We start from the raw sequence: 27,753 nt of genomic DNA on the forward strand, positions 1-27,753 counted from the left end.
AAATGAATCAAATTGACATTTTTTGCTTTACGTTCTTAATGGATCTGCCCTTGCCTATATTTTGAAGAGAGATTTTTAGACTGCATTTAACACATTGAATACTGATAGCTCTTCAATAGTATGTAAAGTTTACCACCGAAATAATGCTCGATTACTTTGGCATGTTGACATAAAACATAAGTAATGCATTGCTGCATTCCTTATGCTGAATTAGTGTATCGTTGCTTGACAGTTGATGAATAAATACATCTTCACATCGTTAAAACTGATATAATGCAGTTAGCATTTAATATGCTGATCTGTGATTGATTAAATGCAATAATTAATGCTTGGTGGTTACTTGGGCAGTTTCCCCAAACATTCAGGGTCCCAGGTCCGATTCCACCGCGTGCAGCCAGCGTGTTCGTGGCCTTCCACGAAGTCACCGGTCCCTATTTGGTTCTCCGTTGAATTTTTTTCGCTATTATTTCTTCCGACATTCGCACTAAGTGATCAGCCCACTGAAGTCTGCCGTATTTTATACGATTCACAATATTTTCTTCTGTGTATACTTGATACAGCTCATGATTCGTGCGTCTGCGCTACACACCGTTTTCTAGTTTCCCTCCGAGTATTGTACGCAGCACTTTTCGCTCGAAAACCTCGAAAGCTCTCCGTCCGCTTCTTTTAACGTCCATACTTCATATCCATAAAAGGTCACTGGTAGAGTTTTGTATAGATAAAATTTCGTTTCCGTATGAATGTTGCGGGACCTAAGCTGGTTACGTTATTCGTAATAGGCCCTTCGCTGCAGAAATATTTTCACTTAACGAGAAACGTCATTGGCACATGCTACAAGCGTTCCAAGGTAAACAAATTCATCAACAACTTCAAACACATCAAGCACTACCTCTGCACCAACACCACTAGGTCTTCCCCTATCTCTACCTGCCACCATGTACTTTGTCTTGGTAGAGTATCCTCGCCGTCTCCCTCTTCAGTGGGACAAAAGCCTCCACTACTGCACTGCCAGGAGCATATGCGACCGTGTGATGATAGTGCCGTTCTTCTGCACGCCAGATCTCCTAATAGGGCCTTCGAGTGCAATGTTGAAACTTGAATGAAGTGTTCGCTATGGGATCCACCGCCCGGAATTCATGTTCTCCAGTTCTGGGCTACCGTATTTCATGGATTGCTGCCACACTCACACCGACCTTCTGCAGCTCACGAGCCAGGAGCCAAACACGTGCGGGTTCACTCAAAGTTCTCACGTTCCAAGATCCGACTTTCCAATCGTTGTCCTTTATTCGTTACCGGATCTGTTGCCGTTGAATCAATCCGTTTGCTCTACTTTTGCCTTTCTTGGTAACTGTAGAATCTTCGGTAGGCTACCTTACCAGGGTTGCGCTACCTACATCGCGTTGAAGGGGCTGCCTTCTCGATGCTGACACGATGCAACATGGTGTGTACAGTTTAGTTTAGAGTCCCTCGCTGGCACTCGGACGATGATCAGCCGCCCCTAACATGGGGAACAGACGCTCGATCAGATTTGCACCTCCGGAGAGGAGCAAATCCCCCCTTCCCTGTCAGCATACGACCATAGTTCCCACCGGGGTTGGTTACCCGATCTTCCCTAAAGTTGCTCGTATCCCGGCCAGTTGCTAGGTAAGGGGCTAAGGACCGCAAAATGGGGTCTATTTTATTCCTTCAGGTACGCGAAGTACCAATGGTACGCTTTACCCAGCATTTGTCGTGCTAAAATAGCTGAGAGTACAGGCAGTGAAAGTCAATGCAGCGGAGGAGATGACTACGTCAGTTCGGCGGACGATGGAAGCCAACCAGCCCCACCTTGAGGGAAGTTAAGGATATCATCCAACAGCTAAAGGCCAATAAAGCAGCTGGTAAGGATGGTATCGGAGCTCAGCCCATCAAGATGGGCCAGGAAAAGCTGGCCACTTGCCTGCACAAACTGATAGTCAGAATCTGGGAAGCTGAATAGCTACTGGAGGAGTGGAAGGAAGGAATTATATGCCTCATCTACAAGAAAGGCGGCAAGCTGGAGTGTGAGAACTTTCGTGCGATCACCATCCTTAATGCCGCCTACAAAGTGATATTCCAGATCATCTTCCATCGCTGTCACCATTAGTGAATGAGTTCGTGGGAAGTTATCAAGCCGGCTTCGTTGGTGGCCGTTGATGACCAGATCTTTACTGCACGGCAAATTCTTCAAAAATGGCATGAATAACAGGTCCCAACTATAGATAGTGGAATATATAGATGAGCGAAGATGAATCCTCTGTCTCCAAACGAACTGTCAAACGTGTCTCCAAACGAGCATGACGTCACGATTTCAATGGAAATGTTAAGGGCTGTGACGTCATATGCGCGAGTGCACGGTCAAAAAAATCGACTCAGCCATGCTTTCGCTCATCTATAGATTCTACTATCTATAGTCCCAACGCACCAGGTCATTGATTTCAAGGCGGCATACGACAGTATATACCGCGTAGAGCTATGGAAAATTATGGACGAGAACAGCTTCCCTGGGAAGCTTACCAGACTGATCAAAGCAACGGTGGATGGTGTGCAAAACTGTGTGAAGACTTCGGGCGAACACTCCAGTTCGTTCGAATAGCGCCGGGGACTAAGGCAAGGTGATGGACTTTCGTGCCTGTTGTTCAACATTGCGCTAGAAGGTGTCATGCGGAGAGCCGGGTGTAACAGCCGGGGTACGATTTTCAACAGATCCAGTCAATTTATTCGTTTCGCGGATGACATGGACATTGTTGGCCGAACATTTGAAAAGGTGGCAGAACTGTACACCCGCCTGAAACGTGAAGCAACAAAAGTTGGACTGGAAGTGAATTCATCGAAGATAAAGTACATGCTCGTTGGCGGAACCGAGCGCGACAGGGCCCGCCTAAGAAGCAATGTTACGATAGACGGGGATACCCTTGAGGTGGCCTAGGAATTCGTCTACCTTGGATCCTTGCTTACGGCTGATAACAATGTTAGTTGTGAAATACGAAAGCGCATCATCTGTGGAAGTCGGGCCTACTACGGGCTCCAGAAGAAACTTCGGTCAAAAAAGACTCGCTACCTCACCAAATGTGTCATGTACAAGACGCTGATAAGACCGGAAGTCCTCTACGGACATGAAACATGGACAATGGTCAAGGAGGACTTGCAAGCACTCGGAGTATTCGAGAGAAGGGTGCTTAGAACCATCTTTGGCGGTGTGCAAGAAGACGACGTGTGGCGGCGAAAAATGAACCACGAGCTCGCATGGCTCGACGGCGAACCCAGCATCCAGAAGGTAGCTAAAGCCGGAAGTGTACGATGGACAGGGCATGTTGCAATAACCCTGCCGGACAACAACGCTGCAAAGATGGAGTTCGCTTCCGATCCGGCAGGTACGAGAAGGCGTGGAGAACAGCTAACGATGTGGACAGACCAGGTGCAAAACGACTTGGCGAGCGTGGGGTGCATTCGAGGATGGAGAGATGCGGCCTCGAACCGTGTACTGTGGCGTCAAATTGTTGATTCAGTGTTATCTATTTAGATGTGAACTAAATAAATGAAATGAAATCATTCCATATATGGAAGCTGCTTTACGTATAGTGTAATCAACATGTTCATTAAAATTTAGTGTCTCATCGACCATAACTCCAAGGTACTTAACATTTTTTCCATTATCAGCCAGTCTGTTAACTTATTTAGCTCTAGCTTCATCATATCATATGGTGCTTTAAAACGGTCTTTTTTTTTCTTCCTAAGCAATGGAGGGGGAATCTGCTCAACAGACATCCTGGGTTGACCAGGAAGTGCGGGGTTAGGGATCACCGAGGGAGGCAGGACTACATCCCCGACCCGCTAAACCGTTTCCATTGCCGCCAAGCCCATAGTCCCTTCGGTACAACCAGAAAGTAATGCTTCAAAGGGGGCCAGTGCACAACGCACCCTCGAGGTTAGCTGCGTGTCCTTGCAGCACCGAACATCGTAACTCGCTTTTTAGAAGAACACCATGGTATCGTGCCAGCGCGTTGCCGGCTTTCCAGGTGGCCTTACCACGCCCTATGTCCTCGGAAGGTGGGAAGGGTCGACTTCGCACCTGCTTCCCTCTGCACGACTGGTATCAAGAATGATGATGCCGCGTGCACCCCAAATTGACCTTTCTGCGATAGGGCCTATTCGCCAGCACACAGAGGAACTTGCCGACGCGAGGCCTACGCCTGCCCCAGCCTTGACGAGGACCCCTTTCCGTCCTCGGGCTCGGAACCCGCCTGGTTGGCCGACGCCGCGAAAGCGACGATACCATGTTGTTCTTCGAGCGGCCACTTGTTCGATAAAAGGATCGAGTTCGACCACAGAGCATGACCACCGGTATGACCCATGAAGCCGACTTCGAACCCTTGGACCACCTCTTATTTGCGCCTGAACTAGCCATTCCTCGAGTCCACGCGCCACCTTCTGTGTAGCTCCGAGACGATTTGGACGATAGCCGATAAAACGGCGTTCCAGCCAACTTCATCTTTACACATCCTCCGGACTAGGTTGTCCGGGGTAGTGTCCAGACCACATGTGGCAAGCATGTGGTCACGCATTGTGCGAAAACGCGGGCACACGAATAACACGTGTTCCGCCGTTTCCTCTAAACCTACGCATCCGGTATCAACCTATGTGTCCATCTACCCTTAGTGAAACTGTCCCACGCACGCTGCCATTTGACCATTGAGGCCAACCTGACAGTCCTACGGATGCCTCTCGTGCCGCGCATTTCGAAGCACTCTATGTCTTCACCGATAACGATGTCAATAGGCATCATACCGGTGATGACGCAAAGTGCATCGTGCGACACGGTACGGTACGCGCTCGCAACTCTTAGGCACATGAGCCTATACGTACTTTCTAACTTCGTTCTGTAGCAGTTAATACGCAGGGCCGTGCCCCAAGCTGGCCCCCCATACCTCAGTATGGACAGAGCAACGTTAGCCAGAAGCTTGCGCTTGCTGGCATAAACCGCAGAGCTATTGGACATCATCCGGGACAATGCCGCTATAGCTGTGGAGGCACGCTTGCAGGCGTAATTGACGTGGCTACCAAAGGTGAGCTTATCGTCGATCATTACCCCCAAGAGTTTGATGGAGCGTTCAGAGGTGACCGTGCAGTTGCCTGCCCTTATCACCGCTTGTTGCTCCGACTTTCGGTTGTTAACAACAACCACCTCAGTCTTGTGGTGAGCCAGTTCTAACTTCCTGGAACTCATCCACTCCTCCACAATTGCGATCGAGTGGGCTGCAGTCAATTCCACCTCTTCGATCGATTCGCCGTAGGGCATCGCCCCTGGAGCGATTGGCGCCTACCCTAGACTTCATGCTACCCTCATTCGCCTGGGCCTTCTTTTCGGCCCTTGACGTCTTCCTTCGGTTTCCTATTGTTCTTGACCTTTAAAACGGTCTGCTATAATAAAAGTGTAACAATATCTTTAAATTTATTTATGTATAATATGAAAAGAAACGGGACCAGTACGCTTTCTTGAGGGACTCCTATATCAATCCATTTACACTCCGATTCCTGCCCTTCAAATAGAGTGGCCTGTGATCTCAAAGACACATAACTTTTGTATCACTCATAGACTTTTCCACAAATACCGATCTTGTTCAGCATCCCGATTATTTTTTCTCTTTTAATAGTTTCAAACGCTCTTTTTAAATCCAAACACATAGCGATGATCACTTTTTTGTCTTCTAGAGCATTTTTCCACTTTAACAATAACAAATTTAACGCAGTTTCACATGAATGTTGTTTCCAAAATCCCGATTGATCATCCAATAAAATGTGATATCTATACCTAAAATCTATCAGCTCTTCTTCAACGATTATCTCCAAAACTTTCTCATATAATGGTAACATATTTAATTATTTATAGGCCGTCTATCTTCTATCTTCCTGTAATTGGGAACTTTTGGAAGCGGTAGCACCAAGGACCTTTTCCACCCTGAAAAAAATCTCCTCTATTCAGGGGCATGCTTATAAGGGTGATAAATTTATATTTTATAGACTCAAAAGAGTCGATCATTACCGAAGTATTGACGTTATTAATTCCTTCACAATTCTTCAATTCCATTATCGTTTTTCTTAATCGGGTCATATCCACGCTTTTGAAAGAGGCTTATCTACTATCCAAGCTTTGAGTATTTTCGGTATCGACGTAATCTGGGGTCAGGGATGCTATCAAGAATCTGTTTCACACTATCAACGAAGTCATCACTAAATTGAATTCCTCTGTCTGAATGTTTAGTTGGATTAAAGAGTTTTTTCAGTGATTTCCATAACTTTTTGAATCACCTTGGCATACTTGAAATTCTTGCTGAATGGCTCTTCTTTTAGCATCACGCAACGCATATGGACATAATTATTTCTTTTCCACTGATACGTTTTCCAATTCGATTGATTATTGTATCTTCTAAATATTGAATGTGCTTGGCCTCTTTTCCTCTTCACCGACAACAGTGAACTCCACCATGGGGTTCTTTCTGATATAATACACCCGATTCTTTTTTTACACGGATTATTTTCACACGGATTTTTTTTACACGGCTTTTTTTACACGGATTCTTGAAATAACACGGATTTTTTTTGCACGGTTTCTCGAAATAGCACGGATTTTTTACACGGATTCTCGAAATAACACGGATTTTTTTACACGGATTTATTTTACACGGAACGCATCCCCAGATTAACAAAGACCCGGTTACTTTTTTTACACGGATATTTTTACACGGCTTTTTTACACGGTTTCTCGAAATAGCACGGATTTTTTTGCACGGATTCTCGAAATAACACGGATTATTTTTACACGGTTTCTCGAAATAACACGGATTATTTCTACACGGATTTTTTCACACTGCACGCATCCCCGTGTAAAAAGAATCGGGTGTAATTTCTTTCTCTTCCACCATGCTGTTTACACTATTCTCTAATGCTGCAGCTAACAGATAACTCATCTGAATTATTATACTCAAAATAATCCCGCAAATATTAGGCTCAGGTTTGAGCCATATACCCTACATCAAACCCAATCAAACCTTTTCTTGTTTTGTTATGCTTCTTGGTCGAATCTTTTATATATGTTGCTATGTACAACCACGTACAACGAGCAACAGGCAACAGGTGCATATTTATGCGGCATGGCGCTTTGGAAACGACACCCTGTGCCGCAACGCAACATGCTGCATGTCCATTCGATTCACATATCTTTACGTTTCTCGTTATAGATTGGGTTTTGAAGCTACATATATGATAGAACACTATTTCAAAGCTTATTCTAATTGATTTGATATAATATAATAGCCAGCTTATTGGCTAAGATAAATAATTAAATACCTATCTGCTTAGGATTTTCCAGCAGATGTACGAAACTGGAATGTATTCAGCATAAGTGATCGAGTACTTGATCGGTATGTATTCATGACAGGGCAACACCGAAGAGCATATCACGTGCCATGTCGCACTATGGACCCCAGACCGAATAAGTTTAAAAATGTCAGAGATAAAAGAGATGCTGATCAAGTTTTGGTATGTAGTCTAGTCCAGACATTCATGATTCATGGAATGATAGATGTATATATTATAGGATATAATGTTGGCTCAATACAAAAGTCGGTCATAATGTGAACAAATTTTGACAAAATGTTCACCTAGCAACAAGAATGCATTGCATGTAGTTACCAGCTGGGTAACCAGTTACCAGGTTACCAGCAGGTCTAAGGCAAAAAGACACCAAACTTTTTAGCTCAACATATGCATTTAGTTTTTTGGTGTTTTTACAAATTAATTATGAACGCAAATGAAATTTTCAATTTTCTCAAATATGTATTGCAAAATATCAATTTGTTTGCAGCCCACAGCCAAAGTGTCGTATGCGTTGTAGATATATAAGACAACGCCGATAGCACCATGGCAACGGATTGTGTGTAAACAAAAGTTTTGATGAATGAAGACTCGTGCACTGTTTCTGTAATCGTCAATCGATGGTGTTAAATCGATATGAATTTTCCCTGATGGATCAAAATTAATGTGTGTGCTGTTGCGGTAGAAAATGACGCTTTATTTCGATAGCAAAGTCCAGTTTCTGGATAGTGAAGCAATAAGTACCGTTAGCTGCTGGCATCCGAACGAGTCGATCTTTGCAGTCGCTTCCTATAGCAATGAACGTGGCGGCTCCGTGACCATCTTCGACGATACGGTGAGTGTTACACAAATTGTTCAAGATAGCTTCTTACCGGTTAAGAAATTTAGAATTTCTTAATGTGTGTGTGTGTTTGTCTGTGTGTGTGTATGTGTGTGCGATTTGCCTTTCGCGTATACTGAGTATACGTAAAGGCTATAGGATCACTCCAAAACCGAACTTTTGATAGAAGGCTCGGACACCCATGGTGTTATATACCAATCGACTCAGCATGACGAATTGAGGTGATATCTGCGTGTGTGATGTATGTATGTATGTGTGTATATATGTATTAGACCTCTTCATGTTTTCAAAAAGTATCAAGAATTCAATCAGTCAGCCCAGAATCACAATTCTTATGATAAAATAAGTCTCCTGTCAAATTTTCAGCTAATTCGGATAAAATTTCGAGGTGGCTCAAGTTGATTGAGTGTTTTGAGCTATTTTCAATTTTAGAAAAAATCTAACAAGAGATATAAACGTCGAAAACTATCGCAACTATCATTCGAACAACTTGTTTGAAGAAATCCTAACGTGCAAAATTTGTGACAAATGTTCAGCTTCTGATTTTTAAGAATTTAACGGTAAATCGCACATGGGCAATTGTATTACTCAAATTTCCAGGGAAAAAAGAGGAATATTAATACAATAAATTAACAATCATTTGTCATAAACTCAAAAATTTTGTAGAACAACGACTTGTGGGGGAAACAATATTTTTATGCACTTAAAAGGTTGAAAATCACTTTAACATGGACAAAACGTGAACGGAACGAATCGCAATGTTCACAAGACTTGTAGAGCACACCAAAAGCTTCCGTATAGAGGTTGTTGCGATAGTTTTCGACGTTTATATCTCTTGTTAGATTTTTTTCCAAAATTGAAAATAGCTCAAAAACACTAAATTGACTTGAGCCACCTCGAAATTTTATCAGAATTAGCAGAAAATTTGACAAGAGTCTTATTTTAGCATAAGAATTGTGATGCTGGGCTGACCAGTTGAATTTTTGATACTTTTTGAAAACATGAAGAGGTCTAATATGTATGTGTGTGTACCACGGTGGCTCGACTGAACCGGGAAAACCGGGAGAACCGGGAATCAGATAGAACCGAGAATTTGATTAACGCTGATTTTTTTTAGTTCTGTTTCGACAGACCAAATAAAAGCTATAATTAACTAATCAACTTCTTGTCTGTTTTTAAACAATCTTTCTGATAATTGTTTACATTTTATTTGAATTCTAGGATTCATAAAATGCAGTTTGAATGAGTTTTGTTCTAAAATTGTTATCGTTTTTTTTATTAGGATGTATATTGTTATAAGGAATTTTTATGATCTCAGAAATTCCTTGACAATTTTAGGTCTTAGAAATCACGTCTTTACAGATATTTATTAATCTTTTAAACAGAATGAAATTTTTAAGGGTTTTCTGGAATTTCTAAATTACAATTCTCAGAGTCTATTATATATAGAGTTACGCAAAGAGTGAAGCCAAATCTATCTATTGAACTGTCAAAACGTCTACCTATCGAGCAAAGTAAACAAATGATTGTTGGTAAGGCGGAAGTATTGTTATCGCCTGATGATTATTATGGCGAATTAAAACTCATGAATTGAAATGTATTAGATTTGTTCTAGAAACCGCTTCAAAAAACTTCAATACACCCCCCAATAAAGTTGCAACAAGAAACTCACGTGTTTGCACTCTGTAGGTGACTTTGGTTATCGAATTAAAAAGGGTTGAAGGGTTGAACAAAAATGAAAGTTTTCAACATAATAACAAGAGCATCATTCAGAGTAAGAGTAAGAAGATCCTCTTTGCGCAACTCTATATAATAGACTCTGACAATTCTAAATATAGATGTTGAAAATCCCCCAAGGAAACAAACAAAAACTCCGTTTAATTAAAGTTAATTTTTCGGGTATTGGCCACTCCTATGTAAATACCGTGGACCCCCGGTAATATGATTGTTTTCAATCTTAAGTTGACTCGGGGAGAGGCACTACACACCGTGTTATTTTTCCTATCTTTTGTCTCTTTCTAGCATTGCCACCTCGTAATTTTGAAGCGGCGTATTTCGGTTTTCAGTTGTTTGATGTAAATGTAAATATATCAGCAAGTACATTGCGAGTAAGCACGCGCCGGTGATACTTTTCCAAAATCATATTTGCTGTAGAAAAAAAATTAAGCATTCAATGATGAAATGATGACGATTTGATGATTGTTCGTGCTTCCCGTGTCACCTTAATACTTCTTAATTTGAATCCCGTTAAGAGCTGAGCAGAATGGATACGTTTGCGTGCGTTTTGACAGTTTTACCATGGGAAAACTGTCAAACGAACGCAAACGCATCCATTCTGCTCAGCTCTTTAGTTTGAACATCGTTCAAATTAAAAATGGTTCAAACGTCATTTAGCACGTGGAATCGAGAAAAGAAAAATGGAACATCGTGAAACGGAGCGCAGAATTAAAACAAACTAGCAAACAGAGCAGCCAGAAACCAGTTTTCTGACGCAAATAGAGTAACCAGATGTTCAAAAAAAATCTTCTGCCAGTACTTTCTCAGGAATTTCTTCAGAACTTCCTCCAGGATTTCTTTCGAAAATTCTTTTAGGCATTCCTTCGTAACTTCCTTTGCGCATTCTTTCAGGAATCTTTTCAGAAAATCCGTTAGATTTTTTAGTAATCCTTCGTAAATTTCATCTAGAAATTATTTTGGAAGTTTCTTCGAGAATTCTTCAGAAATTCCTTACGAAGTTTCTTCAGGAAATATTTTGAAATTTCCTTTAGAAACGCCTCCAAAAATTCCTTTATTATTTCCTCAGTCTTCCATAATTTTCCGCATGATTTTTTTTTCAAAAAAAATCCAGAATAGTTCCTGCATGAATTTAGGAAGGAATCTTACATTGCAATTTCTCTGGAAGAGTATTTAAATCAACTACAAAGAGATTTTTTTTTAATTATTCCTGGAGGAGTTCCAAAAATTTTTTTTGAGGATTTACTGGAAAAAATTTGAAAGTATTTAAATGTATTTCAGGAAGAATTTCCGAAAAACAACATGAATAGATTTGGGACAAGAATTTCGAAAGGAAATATTGTAGGAATTGTGAGAAAAATCCTTCAAAGAATTTCCAATTGAATTACCAAACAAATTCCAATAATTGAATTTTCATATACATTTTTAGATTTGTACTGAAACATCTGAAGGAATTCTGCCAGGAATTTCCCCGGGAAGCCCTTCGATCCATCATCATACTTCTTTGGATTTTTTCGAGAATTCCTAATTTCTTCATTAATCATTCAGGTTAGCTGTTCTCAACCTTTTCCTTGATAGGTACCCCTTCGAATTTTTACATTCATTGAGGTACCCCAATTGTTTTTGTTGTAAATGAAAATAACCTCAGAAGATATATGGAAAACGGACCTGAAAATTAACTCAATATATGGCTCTTCAAAATGTTGTATGAAATCTTCGTTATTCTGTAAAACTTTGCTATTCAAATTAAATTTACACATCAAGCTTTCTATAAGACTTTGATGACCTTTGGAGGCTTCCGAGCTTCTTCAAAGATAGCTTGAAAGGAGGCTTCCGAGCCTGATGAATGAATTTGTATATAATATTAGATTAAAGACTAAATTTAAATTAAGATGAATTCCATTTGCAACTGAAATAACTTAAAAGTATGATCCACCCTAAAGATCAATCATGATCACCGATCAAATATTAATTCTACTCTCCTACGTGCACACTGGCTATGTAGTGGTCAGCAGGTCAGTCAGACCACGAAATTGAAATGAGAAGAGAGGTAGAATCCAACCGACGTCCAACAGTAACGTTTTTTAGTATGAAAATAAACCTCGGACGGTGAACGTTAAAATCGGGCTTATAGTGTTTTATTCCCCCAATTGGTGTATACGCTTCAATAAATTGCTGAAAGAAAGTGACGAATTCTGTTTTTGATCCGAAACTCAATCCCGCGAGTGAAGTTGAACGCATTACATACAATAAGGTGGCTAAGCTGTGAGGGAAACCGTAAATCGAAGAGCCTACGATTCTGGCAAGCAGCTGTGGCGATTAATTGATTAGTTTTCGGCTCGATAATTGTGAGTAATTGTTTGCTGCGTTTTCTGGGCCACTGTACCAGTGGAAGTAATTCCTCCCACGGAATCCCAGAGGTGAAAGAAGGTTTCCGAGCCTCTTGAAAGGAGGTTTCCAAACCTCTTGAAAGGAGGTTTCCAAACCTCTTAAAAGGAGGTTTCCAAACCTCTTAAAAGGAGGTTTCCAAACCTCTACAAAGGAGGCTTCCGAGCCTCTTCAAAAGAGGCTTCCGAGTCTATTGAAAGGAGACTTCCGAGCCTCTTGAGAGGAGGCTTCCGAGCCTCTTGAAAAGAGGCTTCCGAGTCTCTTGAAATGAGGCTTCCGAGTCTCTTGAAAGGAGGCTTCCGAGCCTCTTGAAAGGAGGCTTCCGAGCCTCTTGAAAGGAGGCTTCCGAGCCTCTTGAAGGAAGGCTTCCGAGCCTCTTGAAAAAAGGCTTCCAAGCCTCTTGAAAGGAGGCTTCCGAGCCTCTTGAAAGAAGGCTTCCGAGCCTCTTGAAAGGAGGCTTCCGAGCCTCTTGAACGGAGGCTTCTGAGCTTCTTAAAAGGAGGCTTCCGAGCCTCTTGAAAGGAGGCTTCCGAGCCTCTTGAAAGGAAGGCCTCCGATAATTTTACAGCTCCTTTCACGAAGTGGAGGAGATATAGCGCACTTTCCTCCAGACCATCAGCCTTGCGCGAAAACAGTTTCACTTCTGTCGGTATTACCCCCAGTGCAGTAAGCTCTGTCTCCAGATCGTGAACTTCGTATACCGGCAGACCCGATAAAATAACTTTCACTGGCTTCTCGGCGGCAGGGGTGTAGGTGTGGAATTGGATGTCCGACTGCTGGAGCGCTACGCTTCTCCCGTGCAGTAAAGTTGTACTCCCGTCTTGGTCGCCTTCATTTGGTACTCGGTTTGTGCTACGTTGGTTGTTGACATTAGCTCTCGCACCTGCCTGGTTGTCTTGTTGATGATCGAAATCGGAGGGACTCGGACTTTCTTTCTCTTGGGGACCTGAGTTGCCGTAGTCGGGTTCGGAGTTAGTGTTGGCATTTCGTCCGAGATATCATCATTTTGGGTCTGCAGCACCTCAAACTGGTTACTCACGACGACATTAGGTACGTGCTGCGGTGTGCCGTTACCGCTCCTGCTTCCAGAGGGATTTTCCTCCGGGGGTGGAGGTTGCATATTCGTCATGTTGTTATCGACGGTTTGCTGCTGTTGTTGTTCGTCTATGTACGGGCTCTTCGACCCGGGGGGTGGAGATTTGGGTCGTTGTTGTCTACGTTGAGGTTATGTGCGCACTCTAGGCCGTGCTTCTGCCTTTTCTTGGAATGGCTCCGGATGGTCGATTGCTGCTTCACGGCGGCCGCATTTTGATTGTCCGGATCCGGGGGAGCTTTCTGCGAGTCCAGGATGCCGATTCGTGAGTAACTACTCGAAGATAACGGAAAAAATCGATAAAAGAGGACCGCGAAAAATCCGGTTTGTTTACTTGGTACAACAGGGTTGCCAGTGTGTTGTGTGTCTGAATTTGTAATTCTATTAGATAATGGTTCATAATATTAGGCCTATTTCGATAATACAACGATACAGTCAAATTTCACTCGTTGGGTTATCTTTAGATGGGCTACGATTTCGTTGGGGGCCCGTTAGTTGGGCTGTAGCCCACTTAAAACGAAGATGGACGTCAAATTATGAGTTCAACGGCTGGTTTTTTTCTTTTTCGCAGCTCTGAATTTCAATTGTATTCGATGATTTGACAGATGAAATCTCAGCCCAACTGCCCAACTAACGAAAGTCTTTCACTAGATGGGCTACGAGTTTAGCCCAATGAGCGAAAGTTGACTGTAAATGCTATTTCTCTGCTACAAACTGATTACTATGAAGCCAACTCCGCCTACGGCTCTCTCGTCGCCACCTTAGTAGATGATGTTCTTGAATAATGGGTTGGTGATTGGGTTCACTTCTCGGGATCCACGCTCTTCGTGACAAATCGGCAAGCTTGAAAACAAGATGATGTGACCGGTTATGGGTGCGGCGATTAATTTAGAAACTGAATCAAAATTCAAAGCCTACCACGTTTACTTTTTTAGGGTATCCCATTGCGAAACGTAACCTACCCGGTGCATTCAACGTCGCAGGCCACGGTACTCACGTGGCATCCGGAGAAAAAGATTCTGCTGAGTGGATGGGAGAATGGGGAAATTCACGCCTGGTTCGAGGGAAAGCGTGACTTTACCACCATCAATGGGCCGCACAAGTCGCCGATCGTACTGCTGGAGTTCAGTGAGAAGGGTGGCCGGGTCATAACGGCAGACGCCATGGGAGTACTGACCGGATGGCGCTACGATGGGCACGGGCAGTTTTTGACCATGTTCAATCACGACCTGCGTGATCCGTTGTTGCACATCACGTTCCGGAAGTCCATTGAAAGCGCCAGCAACAGAGAGTTGACTAGTTTGGCAAAGTAGGGACGAGATTTGATTTCGAAAAATGCTTGACTGTAAATTGTTCTATGATTTTGTAGGGCGGCAGTGGCAGGTGATGAGGCAGCGCTGGATACTCTTACGACTTGGAGGCCAAGAACAGCCGTGCGAAATTTGGGACATACCACTTTGCAGGACAATTTTTGCTTCTACGCGTGTACACAAACCGGTGTTCTTTACTACATCAATCAAACCGGAACCTGTACGGAAATTGTCCGTGGGGATAGTATTCCTATCATACAAATATTGTGGCATCCGAGACAGTGAGTATCGAACAATCAACGAAAACATAATTGTTATACTAATCTGATTGTTTAAGAAAATTCTGAATTAATCGCATTTCCACACAGGGACTCCATCGTACTGCTGTTGGAAGACATAACAATAGGCCACTATGAGGTGGACGGTAATGGGCAAATCGCCGAGCTGGATCGAGTTAAGCTGTCCGGTTCGGTAAAAGTATCCGGCAATAAAAGTGCCATCACGTGGGTGGCAGGAGTAGGGGCCGCTTTAGCCATCCTCACTGGGGATTTATCGGTACGAATTTGGGATATCGAAAGTAATGATAATTACGTCTTATCGATGGAACTGAACAGTGGGACAAATTTCACCACAAACAACTTACCAATGAAAAGTCCCGTCGTAGAGGCTTTCACGTGTGTTGCATACTGCAAAGACAACCAAACGTTAAGTGCTGGAACAAATCAAGGCAATTTGTACACCTGGCGACGTTTAAATATCAACAGGTCGTACGACTACCCGGAGAACCAGTGGCAGCTTACGAATGTGACCCCCGTTCGTGGAACCATTAAAAGTCTCACCTGGGGCATTACGGATACTAATCGACCCTGCATGATGGTAAACTGTCTGTCCAATGTGTTTATTCTGAAGGAACAAGCACTGCTTTCCTGTCACACCAGAACCTTGTGGGCCACCCAGAAAAAGTCAAACGAACTGGTTCTGGTGCAGCAAAATCTATCCCTATCCGCGACCCCGGTCGGGAGTGATGGAGGTGAAGCCGGGCGACGGACGGCCGTGATGAAAAGCGATAATTCCATCATCCATCTTGCGTTGAGCGAAATAAATCTTGTCGTAACGAATGGTCGTACGGTGGCCGTCTATCGAGTGAGCGGAGGTGGGCCCACGTTGTCATCGGCGTCCTTGTCTAGGGCGACGGGCGGTGATGAAGATGCCGATGCACTATCCATCACGTATGTCGGCAGTTTCGGCGTTGATTGTGTGGCAATTTACCTGTACGAGCAGAACGTGGTTACGCTGGGAGCGGAGCAGGTGAAAATTTACTCACTCAGCGGGGTTGTGCTGCAGGAGATATTTTTCAACGAAAATGAAGGTAAGAAATTTAGTAATACGTGGTTTTGCAATTCTACTTGTTTATTTTTCAAATCACCGAATATATTTTAGTCAAATCAAACAAGGAGGTTTGAAATCAATAGCAAAGAATTATAAGTGACATTTATTTATGACATAATTTCGAGATAGAAAGCGGCATATTTTCTGTATTTTTTTACATTTATTTCGATTCACATAGAAATTATAATAATACCATCAGCTTTGTCTGTACGATTTGTTTGAAGATCTAGAGCAAGTCGCCTAGTGGAAAGATACGATACTACAATGCAAAACCATGCCGAAGGGGCTGGGTTCGATTCCCGGTCCAGTCCAGAAAATGTTCGTGTTGGAATATTTCTCGACTTCCCTCGGCATAGAGTGTCATCGTTATTCCACCAGCAACTGAAGCCCACATATCTGCATCTCTAGATTAAAATCCCATCAACAGTGAACGAAAACCGGCAACCGGTCAAACGGTCAGTAGAAGCAGCAGTAGGAATTTCCTGGCGGGAACAGTCGACGTTTGCGATCGTCCGGTTGTGGATTGTTGTAGCCGACCTTTACTTCAAAACTTAATTTTCAAAATGACTTATCTGCTTTTGTAAACAAAGATTCAAACGACGATTTGACGAATCTGATAGCTCTCCCGCAAACCAACACCATCAACAGGTAGCGGAATCCTTCACCTACCTATTGATGGTGTTGGTTTGCGGGAGAGCTATAGCATTAGCATTAGCATTAGCATTGTTACGGTGTAATTCGTAGATTGGACACTAGTGATACTCATGTTTTACTTTTGAGATCCTTATCTAGAATGCTATCAGAAATCAAGAAGGGGAGTGGTCCTTGATTCCAGTCTTAAACAAAAATAACAAAAGCATGAGAATTACTACTCCTGGCCACGCCCATCTTCACCGTAACTAGGGAGAGGAAGGAAGTGTTGATGTAGTACTTACTTAACGAGAGGCCACCGACTTAGCGACACCCTCATAAGTACCACGGAGTTGGATAGTTGAAAATTTTGTCTTGACTTTACCACAGATCTGTGCTTTACCTAATTCACCTGACTTGGTTAATGTTCGGCTAACTAATGACAAATCTAATAACAGCCAAAATTTATTATTTCTAATTCTTTGTCCACGTGTATAGCTATATATGTAGACGAAGAATCAGATGGAATAAATTTTGACTGTTACGCCCTTTTCAAATGTTGATCTAGAAATCATAAATCTTGAATTGAAGGCACAGCCTAAATGGATAGGCCTGCTAGATCTCCCCCTCCTAGAACATGGCATACGAAGATAGCCATCTTGGGATTCTAGATTCTCGCATGGAGCGACGTACAGAACTGTCAAATGGATCAGCTGACACGGGAACTGGTTCAGGCTGAACTTCTTCAGTTATGGGCCAAACACAATTGATGGGAAAACTGTCAAAACGCACGCAAACGTATCAATTGTGTTTGACCCATTACTTCAATCAGCGGGAACGGGTTTGTAGAAGATGTTTCTTGTACCGGGTCAGAGACTTCAAATAGGTCTGATATATGAATTCTGGCGAGAACATGAACTTCATTTTTATCCGGCAAAACTGATTTCCCAAGGCAGCTGCTGTATCTTCTGCTTTGGAATGTCAGAAAAGAAGCGAGGACGCATTTGGTTGACATGCGCTCTTACCAGCTTCTTCCGAGAAACGCTTCTGCTGGAGACGTTGATTTAGGTGTATTCCGATTTGGAGTGGAGTGATACATTGAAAGGAATGTGCGCAAATACTCTAATCTAAGTGAACCTTCCTCCTTATCTAAGTTTTTGAGGCTACGCTTGAGGGAATCGACGGAGCATTCTGCTTGACCGTTGGACTGTGGATGGTAAGAAACAGTACGGATATTTGTGATACTTTTTTCACAGCATAACATCTGAAACTACTCGCTGGTGAATTGCGTGCCATTATCCAAAACCAAAATATCAGGAAAACCGGAACGGAAAAATGTCTCACGCTGCATATTGCGAGAACAGAGAAAACTTCTAATTTTGCGGAGCAAAGAAGAAGAAGAAGACTGAGTGTCGGAAACTTCAAATGACATGCACTGTGCGAAAAGTGTTGATATTCCTTGATATCAAGAATATTCGAGAAGTCTAAAATGTTCCAAAATCGCATAAATACGTTCCGAAATGCCTTTAAAGTACCATAAAGGTTATTTAAAATATATAGCGGCATTTAACACTCGTTTAAAGTTGCATATTTTCTTTGATTTCAATAATCAACATTCACACCGAAAAAATCAACCAACATTATTTTCCGTGCATCATGTGATTTGACGTTTGCGGAACAGCTTTCCGACGGTCGACCGTCGGACCCTCGTTCGAATTTTTCTATCTTCTCGCAATATCCAAAGTTGTAGATGTTGTGGATCGAGCGCGGAAAATTTCAGACCATTTGGAGTAAGCATCAACAATGACAAAATAGTAGTAGAGTAGAGTGGGGGAAGAGTACGCACTTAGTTTTCAATCGATCATGTGGCCCTTATGAAGCAAACTTCTGCATATCAAATCAATGTCGATGATTCATATACTCTTCCTATATGTTACCCAGGGGAAAAATTATTGAAATTATTGAGATTCGTTTTAGTAGAACCCTTATTGCAAGACAAGTGAAAAACGCACTCTTAAGGTGCGCTCAGACGTTGCAAGCAAATCACTCGCAACGAGCATTTTGCTCGCAAAAAGTGACATCTGTCAAAAATTTGCCTGTCTGACTACACTGAAAGTGATTGCATGCAAACAAATGACAACTCGTAAGCATTGTTATTGAAAACGCAGCCCGATTGCGGCTGTCAAATGCATTGGCTGCGTTCGACGGTTGAAATTCAGCTGCATCCTTAGGTACTGCCGCAATCAGTTGCATAGATGGCAGTAGTGGGCCAACGTATATCAATTCAAAAGTTTACACAGGATTTTCAATAAAATTTGTTATAGCTTCAATGTCTGTTATCTGTGGTGAAACCTTTTTCACAGCATAACATCTGAAACTACTCGCTGGTGAATTGCGTGCCATTAGCCAAAACCAAAATATCAGGATTACCGAAACGGGAAATTTGTCTCACGCTGCATATTGCGAGAACAGAGAAAACTTCTAATTTTGCGGAGCAAAGAAGAAGAAGAAGACTGAGTGTCGGAAACTTCAAATGACATGCACTGTGCGAAAAGTGTTGATATTCCTTGATATCAAGAATATTCGAGAAGTCTAAAATGTTCCAAAATCGCATAAATACGTTCCGAAATGCCTTTAAAGTACCATAAAGGTTATTTAAAATATATAGCGGCATGTAACACTCGTTTAAAGTTGCATATTTTCTTTGATTTCAATAATCAACATTCACACCGAAAAAATCAACCAACATTATTTTCCGTGCATCATGTGATTTGACGTTTGCGGAACAGTTTTCCGACGGTCGACCGTCGGACCCTCGTTCGAATTTTTCTATCTTCTCGCAATATCCAAAGTTGTAGATGTTGCGGATCGAGCGCGGAAAATTTCAGACCATTTGGAGTAAGCATCAACAATGACAAAATAGTAGTAGAGTAGAGTGGGGGAAGAGTACGCACTTAGTTTTTAATCGATCATGTGGCCCTTATGAAGCAAACTTCTGCATATCAAATCAATGTTGATGATTCATATACTTTTCCTTTATGTTGCCCAGTGGAAAACATATTGAAATTATTGAGATTCGTTTTAGTAGAACCACAGATAACAGATATTTAGGCTAGAACAAATTTTATTGAAAATCCTGTGTAAACATTTGAATTGATAAACGTTGGCCCACTACTGCCATCTACTCAACTGATTGCGGCAGTACATACGAACGCAGCGGATTAACAACCGTCGAACGCAGCCAATGTATTTGACAGCTGCATTCGGGCTGCGTTTTTAATAACAATGATCCTTGCGCCATCTCCAATCGATTGCCAAACGCGGTCCCAATTTAAAATACATTTGAATTAACGGTTGCGGATGTTTACACACGTATCGGATGCCAGCCTCAATATCTGTTATCTGTGGTAGAACCCTTATTGCAAGACAAGTGAAAAACGCACTCTTAAGGTGCGCTCAGACGTTGCAAGCAAATCACTCGCAACGAGCATTTTGCTCGCAAAAAGTGACATCTGTCAAAAATTTGCCTGTCTGACTACACTGAAAGTGATTGCATGCAAACAAATGACAACTCGTAAGCAAACGCTCACTTGCAATGTGTGACTCCTAAGCGTTAAAAGTTTTCAACTCGCAGAAACGGAATTGCGCTTGCTAGTGCAGCACTAGCAAATTTTTCGCTCGCAAAAGTGAAAACGTTTTCAGGTGACAGTGTTGCACTGCAAAAATTGAAATGAAATTAGATTTTGTGGCCGAAAAACAAGTTTTTCGTTTTTGTTTATATTTGCATGAGAGTAAATCTGACATTTGCTCGAAGTAAAAAACTGCTACGTGTGACTGCAATTGCGAGTGCTCTCAGAAATCATTCGCTCGCACGAGTGATTTCCCGCATAATTGAAAACGATTTACAGTACTCTTGTTAAAGTTCATCTTCACCAAGGAATACTGTTACTAATTGTATAATAGTAGCTTTACAATGTAACTATATGTTGAAGTAGAATAAATACTATACATCATGTTTAATCCACAATACCATATGCAGTAATCTCATAATTCATTGTTTATTTATATTACTTTATCTTCCTCCCTTTCCATGAAAAACGATAATATACTGTGAATGACTTATAACTGATAATATCAACAATATTAAATATTGCTGTGGAATAATTATGTATCATCTGAATTTAGCTTTGTTTCCTTGCTTTTCCGCACATATATTAGAAATAATATCATCCAATGATACAAACGCAATAAGCGTTACGACGAGTGGAGTGTTCAACTTTTTATATCCCGCAGAATCATTTTTTCCGTGTTGTTGCCATTGGTTTTGTTGTGCAAAAAAAAACTGGTTGACTAGAACCAGATTGATTTTGAATCGTTCTTTCTCCAGTTTTAAATAATTTCTCGTGCTGAAAAACAAGGGTAAGTAATGAAATTTGCATATTGTGTTCAAATACTGTTGAATAATAAAATTTTTCCACAGTTCTCAACAGCTATTGCGGAAGAAAATGGAAGCAAATACCTTTTGGAGAACCGACTCAATTTTTCTTGAACATGATTTGGTAAGTATTTTTGCATATAATATTATTAGATATACTCTTCATATTGAATATCCAGTGGTTGCTCTTCTGTGTATTCTGCAGGTCAGTATCGTATTCTCCTTCAATGCGGCTTCCCGGATCATAAACAATGCCGAACTTGCTGATATAAATGTTCAATAATTTGTAAAATTAACATAATTTTTCACGGAAAACAAATGAATTTAATGTGGAAATTTACAATGTGAGTGTAAAATACAAGTCTTTTTATTTAATATGTGGAGTAATTTAGAAATGTTTCCTTCTGATGAAAGGTATGGGATACGGTGCGTCATTTTTTCATATATCATTCTATGGTTTATAAATTACAACCCATATTGTTCTTATTTGAAACACGGATTATGAATGGACCATACCACATGATGTATCACGAAAATAATGTACTGAAAAATATCCTTTTTTATACGGTAATTATACTTAACCGCCTATTACTCATATGGTCGATTTGCCAATAACAACAAACCATACTGTAAATACCATTTATGGAGAGGTTAGTGTATCTTAAATATGTACAATAAACAGAATAATAGGGTAAAAGTTTATTACAATCATGAATGATTTGAGAAATAATCCACTTACAATTCATGATTATGCGGGTTGCTTGCAACGTCTGACGGAGCCTTTACCATAGATATAATATATAATATCACGTGGATTCTTTTTCGCAAATTTCATTTCAATTTGTCCATTTCGAAACATGTGCTGTGCATATGCACAGCCCACATATTCAACAAAAAAAAAAGGTTTTTGTGCGGCCGAGTTGCCGAATAATAACTATGCAATTAATTGTAATTATTTTCGGATTTTCCTCGGGAACTACTCTGAAGTTTAGACAAATCTATGGTATTACCAAGAGAAGCCTTCAGCAGAAAATTCGTCATTGGAAACTCGTCAGAATTTTCACGAGAAATTGTTCTAAATTTCTACAGGAAAACCCTCGGAATATACACGGAAAGTTCTTGTCGAGTTTCTGTTGAATACTCTTCGAAATTTATTTCTTCAGAACTGTAATAAAATCGACACAGTTGTTTCATAAGGGCCAATGTCGCAATGAGCTCGAATGGAGAAAAATGGGTTCCAATGTTCCATGACATGTTTTCAATTGTAGTTCGAAAATTAGATGTTATTTAAAAGATATTTTAGTTACTAGATAAAGATTGTCGCTACTGTTCCCTTTGTTCTGCTGTCCGAAACATGTGTGGTACATACCTGTCAAATCGTATGGATTTTCCTTCTTTGACATTTAGCTCCCCTATCCTCGCCAGCAAAAGATGTTCCGGACAGCGACGACAGCGACAATCTTTATCTAGTAACTAAAATATCTTTTGTTATTTTAAATGTTAATACACAGACAAACAGACGTAACACTAGAGAAATTACAATCGACCATGACTTCAACGATGAATTTGAATTTGATTGATTGTGCGTTTCACAACTAGAGGCACTAGCGTCGTAATCCTTTGAGTTTGACATTTCACTTCAGCGCCTTCTGGTGACAATGTTATACGAATCATTGTTTCGTGTAACATTCTCGCAAGATGGTGGTAGAGGAGTTGAACTATGGATTTTTCAGAAAAATATTCAAGCTGTTACGTCTGTTTGTCTGTGGTTAATAGTTTGCATGAAATACATCCACATCTAATCATTGAAGCCCCATATAAATAAAATTTACTTTGGATTGATTTCGATTTGAAAATATGATTAAAGAGCTTGTCGTCCTTTTTTTCTAACAGTGTACACTTGCGCCCTTCAGAAATGCGCCATAATGTTTTTGACAACATCCTTTTCGCCCAAATTCCACGCCGGGCTGTCAACCTATTAAATAAATATCGCCTGTTTGCATCGCCCCGATGTGTTTTCAAAATACCGTTTAGCCAAAAGATATTTTAGTTACTAGATAAAGATTGTCGCTACTGTTCCCTTTGTTCTGCTGTCCGAAACATGTGTGGTACATACCTGTCAAATCGTATGGATTTTCCTTCTTTGACATTTAGCTCCCCTATCCTCGCCAGCAAAAGATGTTCCGGACAGCGACGACAGCGACAATCTTTATCTAGTAACTAAAATATCTTTTGTTTAGCCCTTTTGCTCACATGTGTTTTTGGTGCAAGTGCAAGAACGAAATGTCATAATGCAAAAATGAAGCACAGTTTAGCCCCTTTGCTGCCATGGAGAGAACGGGGCGCAATTGCAACAAGAAAAAAAATCCAACGGAAATGTAATATCGCCCTTTTGTATTTTTCTGTTTTTACAGCAAAAAAACAACATTTTGTACTATTTTTAATATGCTACATATAGTACATTTCCAGGAGGTTCGATCTATGTCATAAACTCGATTTGTTTACATTTGCGACTTCGGTTCTTATGAAACAACTATGTCGAAATAATTAATGACAGTTGTGCGTTGCTTCCGTACTGAGTTTTGTGCCCTTAAAAACGCGAGGATTCCGTGAGATTTGTTCTTAATGAGCGAAACACTACACTTGGATAACTAAATGTTGCACTTTTTGCATTGTACAAGGGGGAAAACCTTTACCACTAAAAATTAAAACGAACCGTCAAAGCGGTTTTGACACCACATATTGATGTTTTGCTGCTTTTTAATTGCAGGTTTCGCCATAATTGGCGAATCCCAACTAAAGAAAAACCAATAAGCGTAGGGGAGACTGGGTAGACTTGATCCCCTTTTCTGATTTCCGATGTATCACAGCCAAAAATAAATAAACATACTCTTTAAGAAATATATAATTTGACTTAACTGATGTAAACCAGTCCTTAAATTATTGTTGTTATTGATACACATTCGACTTTTTAGAGTGCTGTCAAAAATCGACTTTTAAAATATTGGGGGGAATTGATCCCTCCTCAAGAACTTCCTTCGATAAAAGTAGAAAGGTGCCCTCAGATTTTTTAAAAATATTTTCCCTTCAAAATACGCGGAATTTTCGAATTGCTGTGTGTATACTTGAAGCATTTTTGTTATTGAATTTGGGGAGACTTGATCCCCTTTCTATGATATCTACGCAATAATTATTTTTTCCTGCCAACCCTTCATCAAATCTGTCAAATCTTCAAAAAATTACAAGCCTGAGAACAGATTTATGTTTTTTTGAATTTCTTCGTAAAATTTTTGTATGGGTGACTAATGGGGGATAAAGTATCCCTATATTGATGCAATAACTTTAAATCCAAAAACCTTCAAACTTTGATGGAATGTTGACATTTTCATCAGTACAGATCATGAAGCATATTTATGGCTTTGTGTTGTGAAAAAACGAAAGTATTTGGTCATTTCTATGAATAGTTGTTCAAATTTTGCGAGGCCAATAAAAAAAATCTTTAGGAAGGTCAAAACACACAAATCGCCCTGCAGGATAAACAAGGTTGCCAATCCAAAAAATAACTTCCACATAAAGGTCATTTGTCTAGAGGACCTATACTAAAAAATACGCTAGAACAAAACTACTTTAGTTTTCGATAAAACAGGGGGTGATCAAGTCTCCCCGGGGATCAAGTCTACTCACCTTCCCCTATGTTTACGTATCCAAGTTTCCCACAGTTCTCTAAATTAAATCTTGTTACTCCACACCACAGGTAAACCAATTGGAGCGGATCTCCTCGGCCACTTTCTCACCGTGTTTACCCTGAATGGTTACCTAAAATTGTTCGACATTTCTCGCCACGAGATGAAGTTGGTCCAACCACCAAAATGTGCCTATGATCTGTTCGAAAAGTTTGGCGAAATCATTTCGGCCAAGGCCAACTCTGCCGGAACCCATCTGGCTCTTACCATTGCCAACGAACAGCTGCTACCAGATGGGAAGCTCTATCTGTACAACCTGGAGAGTAATAATATTAAATACTATGAGTTCTCCAGTCGAGCTGGTGGGAATAGCGTAATTCAGCACTTGCCAATTGATTTCTTCTGGGACATGGACGACCCGAGGATGTTGGCATGCGAAACGAAACCAATTCCCGGACAGGGGCAGAAAGGATTGTCCGGTAAGGGCAGTACCATTCCAGAGTCTCAAATCAACATATTATTTGTGGATCAGAAGTCACAACTCAAAGAATTGGAATTGATCGAGCTGAGCAGTGGAGAACAGCTCATTAACCTTTGCATTCCTCACGTAGTGATTTTGAAACTCAACCAAATCGAGCGCATTCCACTGAGAGATTTTAAAGGTTTAGAAGACTGCGACTTGACCACGAGGAATATGGTGTTGAACTTCAGTTTGAATGTGGCCCAGGAGAACATGGATCAGGCCTTCAGCTGCATTCGATCGCTCAAATCGGACACGGTTTGGACAAACTTGGCCAAGCTGTGCGTTCAAACAGGTCGGCTGGATGTAGCGAAGGTATGCTTAGGTCACTTGAAGCGCGCTAGATCTGTGAGAGCCTTGCGCAAAGCTATGGAAGATCCTACCCTAGAACATGACAGTAGAGTTGCTATCCTAGCCATTGAGTTAGACATGATACCGGAAGCGGAAGCTCTTTACAAGAAAGCTGGGAGATACGATTTACTAAACAAGATGTATCAAGCAGCGGGAAGGTTTGATGAGGCTTTGGAAATCGCTGAACATTTGGATCGGGTTCACCTGAAGAACACTTATCACAAATACGCGGAATGGTTAAAAGAAAATGGTCAGACTCAAAAAGCGATTCAGTACTACGAGAAAACTAACAATCTAATGCATAATGTTAGTCAGCTCCTCATCGACGACCCAACGGCACTCAAGAAGTACATGCAAAACACAAAAGATCCTGAGCTACTTAAATGGTGGGCGCAGTATATTGAAAGCAGTGGAGATATGGAAGGCGCTTTCAAGATTTACCAAAAATCCGAAGACTGGTTCTCACAAGTTAGAATCTTGTGCTTCATCGGGCAAGTCGCAAAGGCGGATGAAATCGCTCGAAACAGTGGGGATCGTGCGGCTTGCTATCACCTTGCCAGATACTACGAAAATAGCGGAAAATTCTCAGAAGCTATACAGTTTTACACTCGAGCGCAAACCTATGGGAACGCAGTAAGAATATGTAAGGAGAACGATCTACAAGACGATCTTTGGACGGTCGCTTGTACAGCTCGGCCTCGAGACAAAGCATCGGCAGCCGGGTACTTCGAGGAAAACGGAGACTACCGCCGGGCTGTCGAATTGTATCACCGTGCTGGTATGCTTCATAAAGCGGTGGAGATGGCTTTCAAGTCCCAACAACCGGAATCGCTACAGGTGATTGCTTCGGAATTGGACTCTAATTCGGACCCTGAGCTGGTCGCTCGCTGTGCCGAATTTTTCATAGGCATCGAACAAAATTACAAAGCAGTTCAACTGTTGGCAAACGCTCGACAGCTGGAAAAAGCTCTGCAGGTGGCTTCCGACCATTCAGTCCCGTTGACAGAGAGCTTGGCAGAACTTTTAACCCCCAACAAGGACGAAGTTTCGGACGAACTGCGAGTAAAAATCCTAATCAAACTTGGGGAAGTTCTCCAGGAGCAAGGAGATTACCACTCAGCAACGAAAAAGTTCACACAAGCTGGAGACAAGATACGAGCCATGAAGAGTCTATTAAAGTCCGGTGACACGGAAAAGATCATCTTTTTTGCCGGTATGTCTCGCCAAAAGGAAGTATATGTAATGGCAGCAAACTATCTGCAGGCACTGAACTGGCAAAGCGACTCGAAGGTATTGAAAAATATTGTGACGTTCTACACCAAAGGGCAGGCCTATAATCAGCTGGCGAACTTCTATGCGAACTGCGCTCAGGCTGAGATTGATGAGTTTCGTGACTACGATAAGGCTCTGAAGGCACTCCAGGAAGCAGGCAAATGTGTATCGAGAGCTACTCCACCGTCACAGAAGATTAACGATACACTACAAGGCGCTATGATGGAAGTCCGAAAAGTGATCGACTTGCAGGATGCTGTTGAACGAGGAGAATTTCTAGCTGCGATCAAAATTTTGAAGGTCAAATTGGAAGAGCAGGTGGCTCCACCGGTCAGAGTTTGGGATCTGTTGGCACTGCTGGTCGAGTGTTTGGTCTCAACGAGCCAATACTCGGAAGCGCTATACTATTTGAAACAGTTGGCACAGAAAAAATCGGACTGGTACCAGCAAGAGCTGATCGAGAAGACGTTGCTGGACAAGCTGGTGGCAGAGACGGGGATCAACTTGGAACCGTATGTGAGCGTGTCCAGGGTGCAACGGCCGCTAACTTCATCGACGGTGACCATCGATAGTGACGAGGAGGAGATTCAGGAGGAGTTTGAGCATTAGGTTTTGAGTGTTGAATAAAATTAGTTTTTGTAGTTTTGTAGTTTTGTGCAAAACATTGATGTTGAGGCATTATTTTTTGATGACTTCCTCAATTGTTTTCATTCTT

The 27,753-nt window shown here is 41.5% G+C and overlaps 1 protein-coding gene and 1 long non-coding RNA gene across 2 annotated transcripts; both read left to right on the forward strand.

The window, feature by feature from the left end:
* Window positions 1-7,928: 7,928 nt before the first annotated feature.
* LOC134205838 (intraflagellar transport protein 140 homolog) lies at window positions 7,929-27,686 on the forward strand. Its single transcript, XM_062681457.1, has 5 exons — window positions 7,929-8,227; window positions 14,384-14,757; window positions 14,818-15,039; window positions 15,127-16,127; window positions 24,967-27,686. The coding sequence occupies exons 1-5, from the start codon at window positions 8,081-8,083 to the stop codon at window positions 27,645-27,647; spliced, it is 4,425 nt and encodes a 1,474-aa protein (XP_062537441.1). The 5' UTR covers window positions 7,929-8,080; the 3' UTR covers window positions 27,648-27,686.
* Window positions 21,059-21,563, forward strand: LOC134205848 (uncharacterized). The gene is made up of 3 exons (XR_009978210.1): window positions 21,059-21,196; window positions 21,258-21,336; window positions 21,418-21,563. It is a non-coding gene; the product is annotated as an uncharacterized LOC134205848 (long non-coding RNA).
* Window positions 27,687-27,753: the final 67 nt, after the last annotated feature.

The sequence above is a fragment of the Armigeres subalbatus genome, chromosome 1, assembly GCF_024139115.2.
Source record: "Armigeres subalbatus isolate Guangzhou_Male chromosome 1, GZ_Asu_2, whole genome shotgun sequence".
Lineage (NCBI taxonomy): Eukaryota > Metazoa > Arthropoda > Insecta > Diptera > Culicidae > Armigeres > Armigeres subalbatus.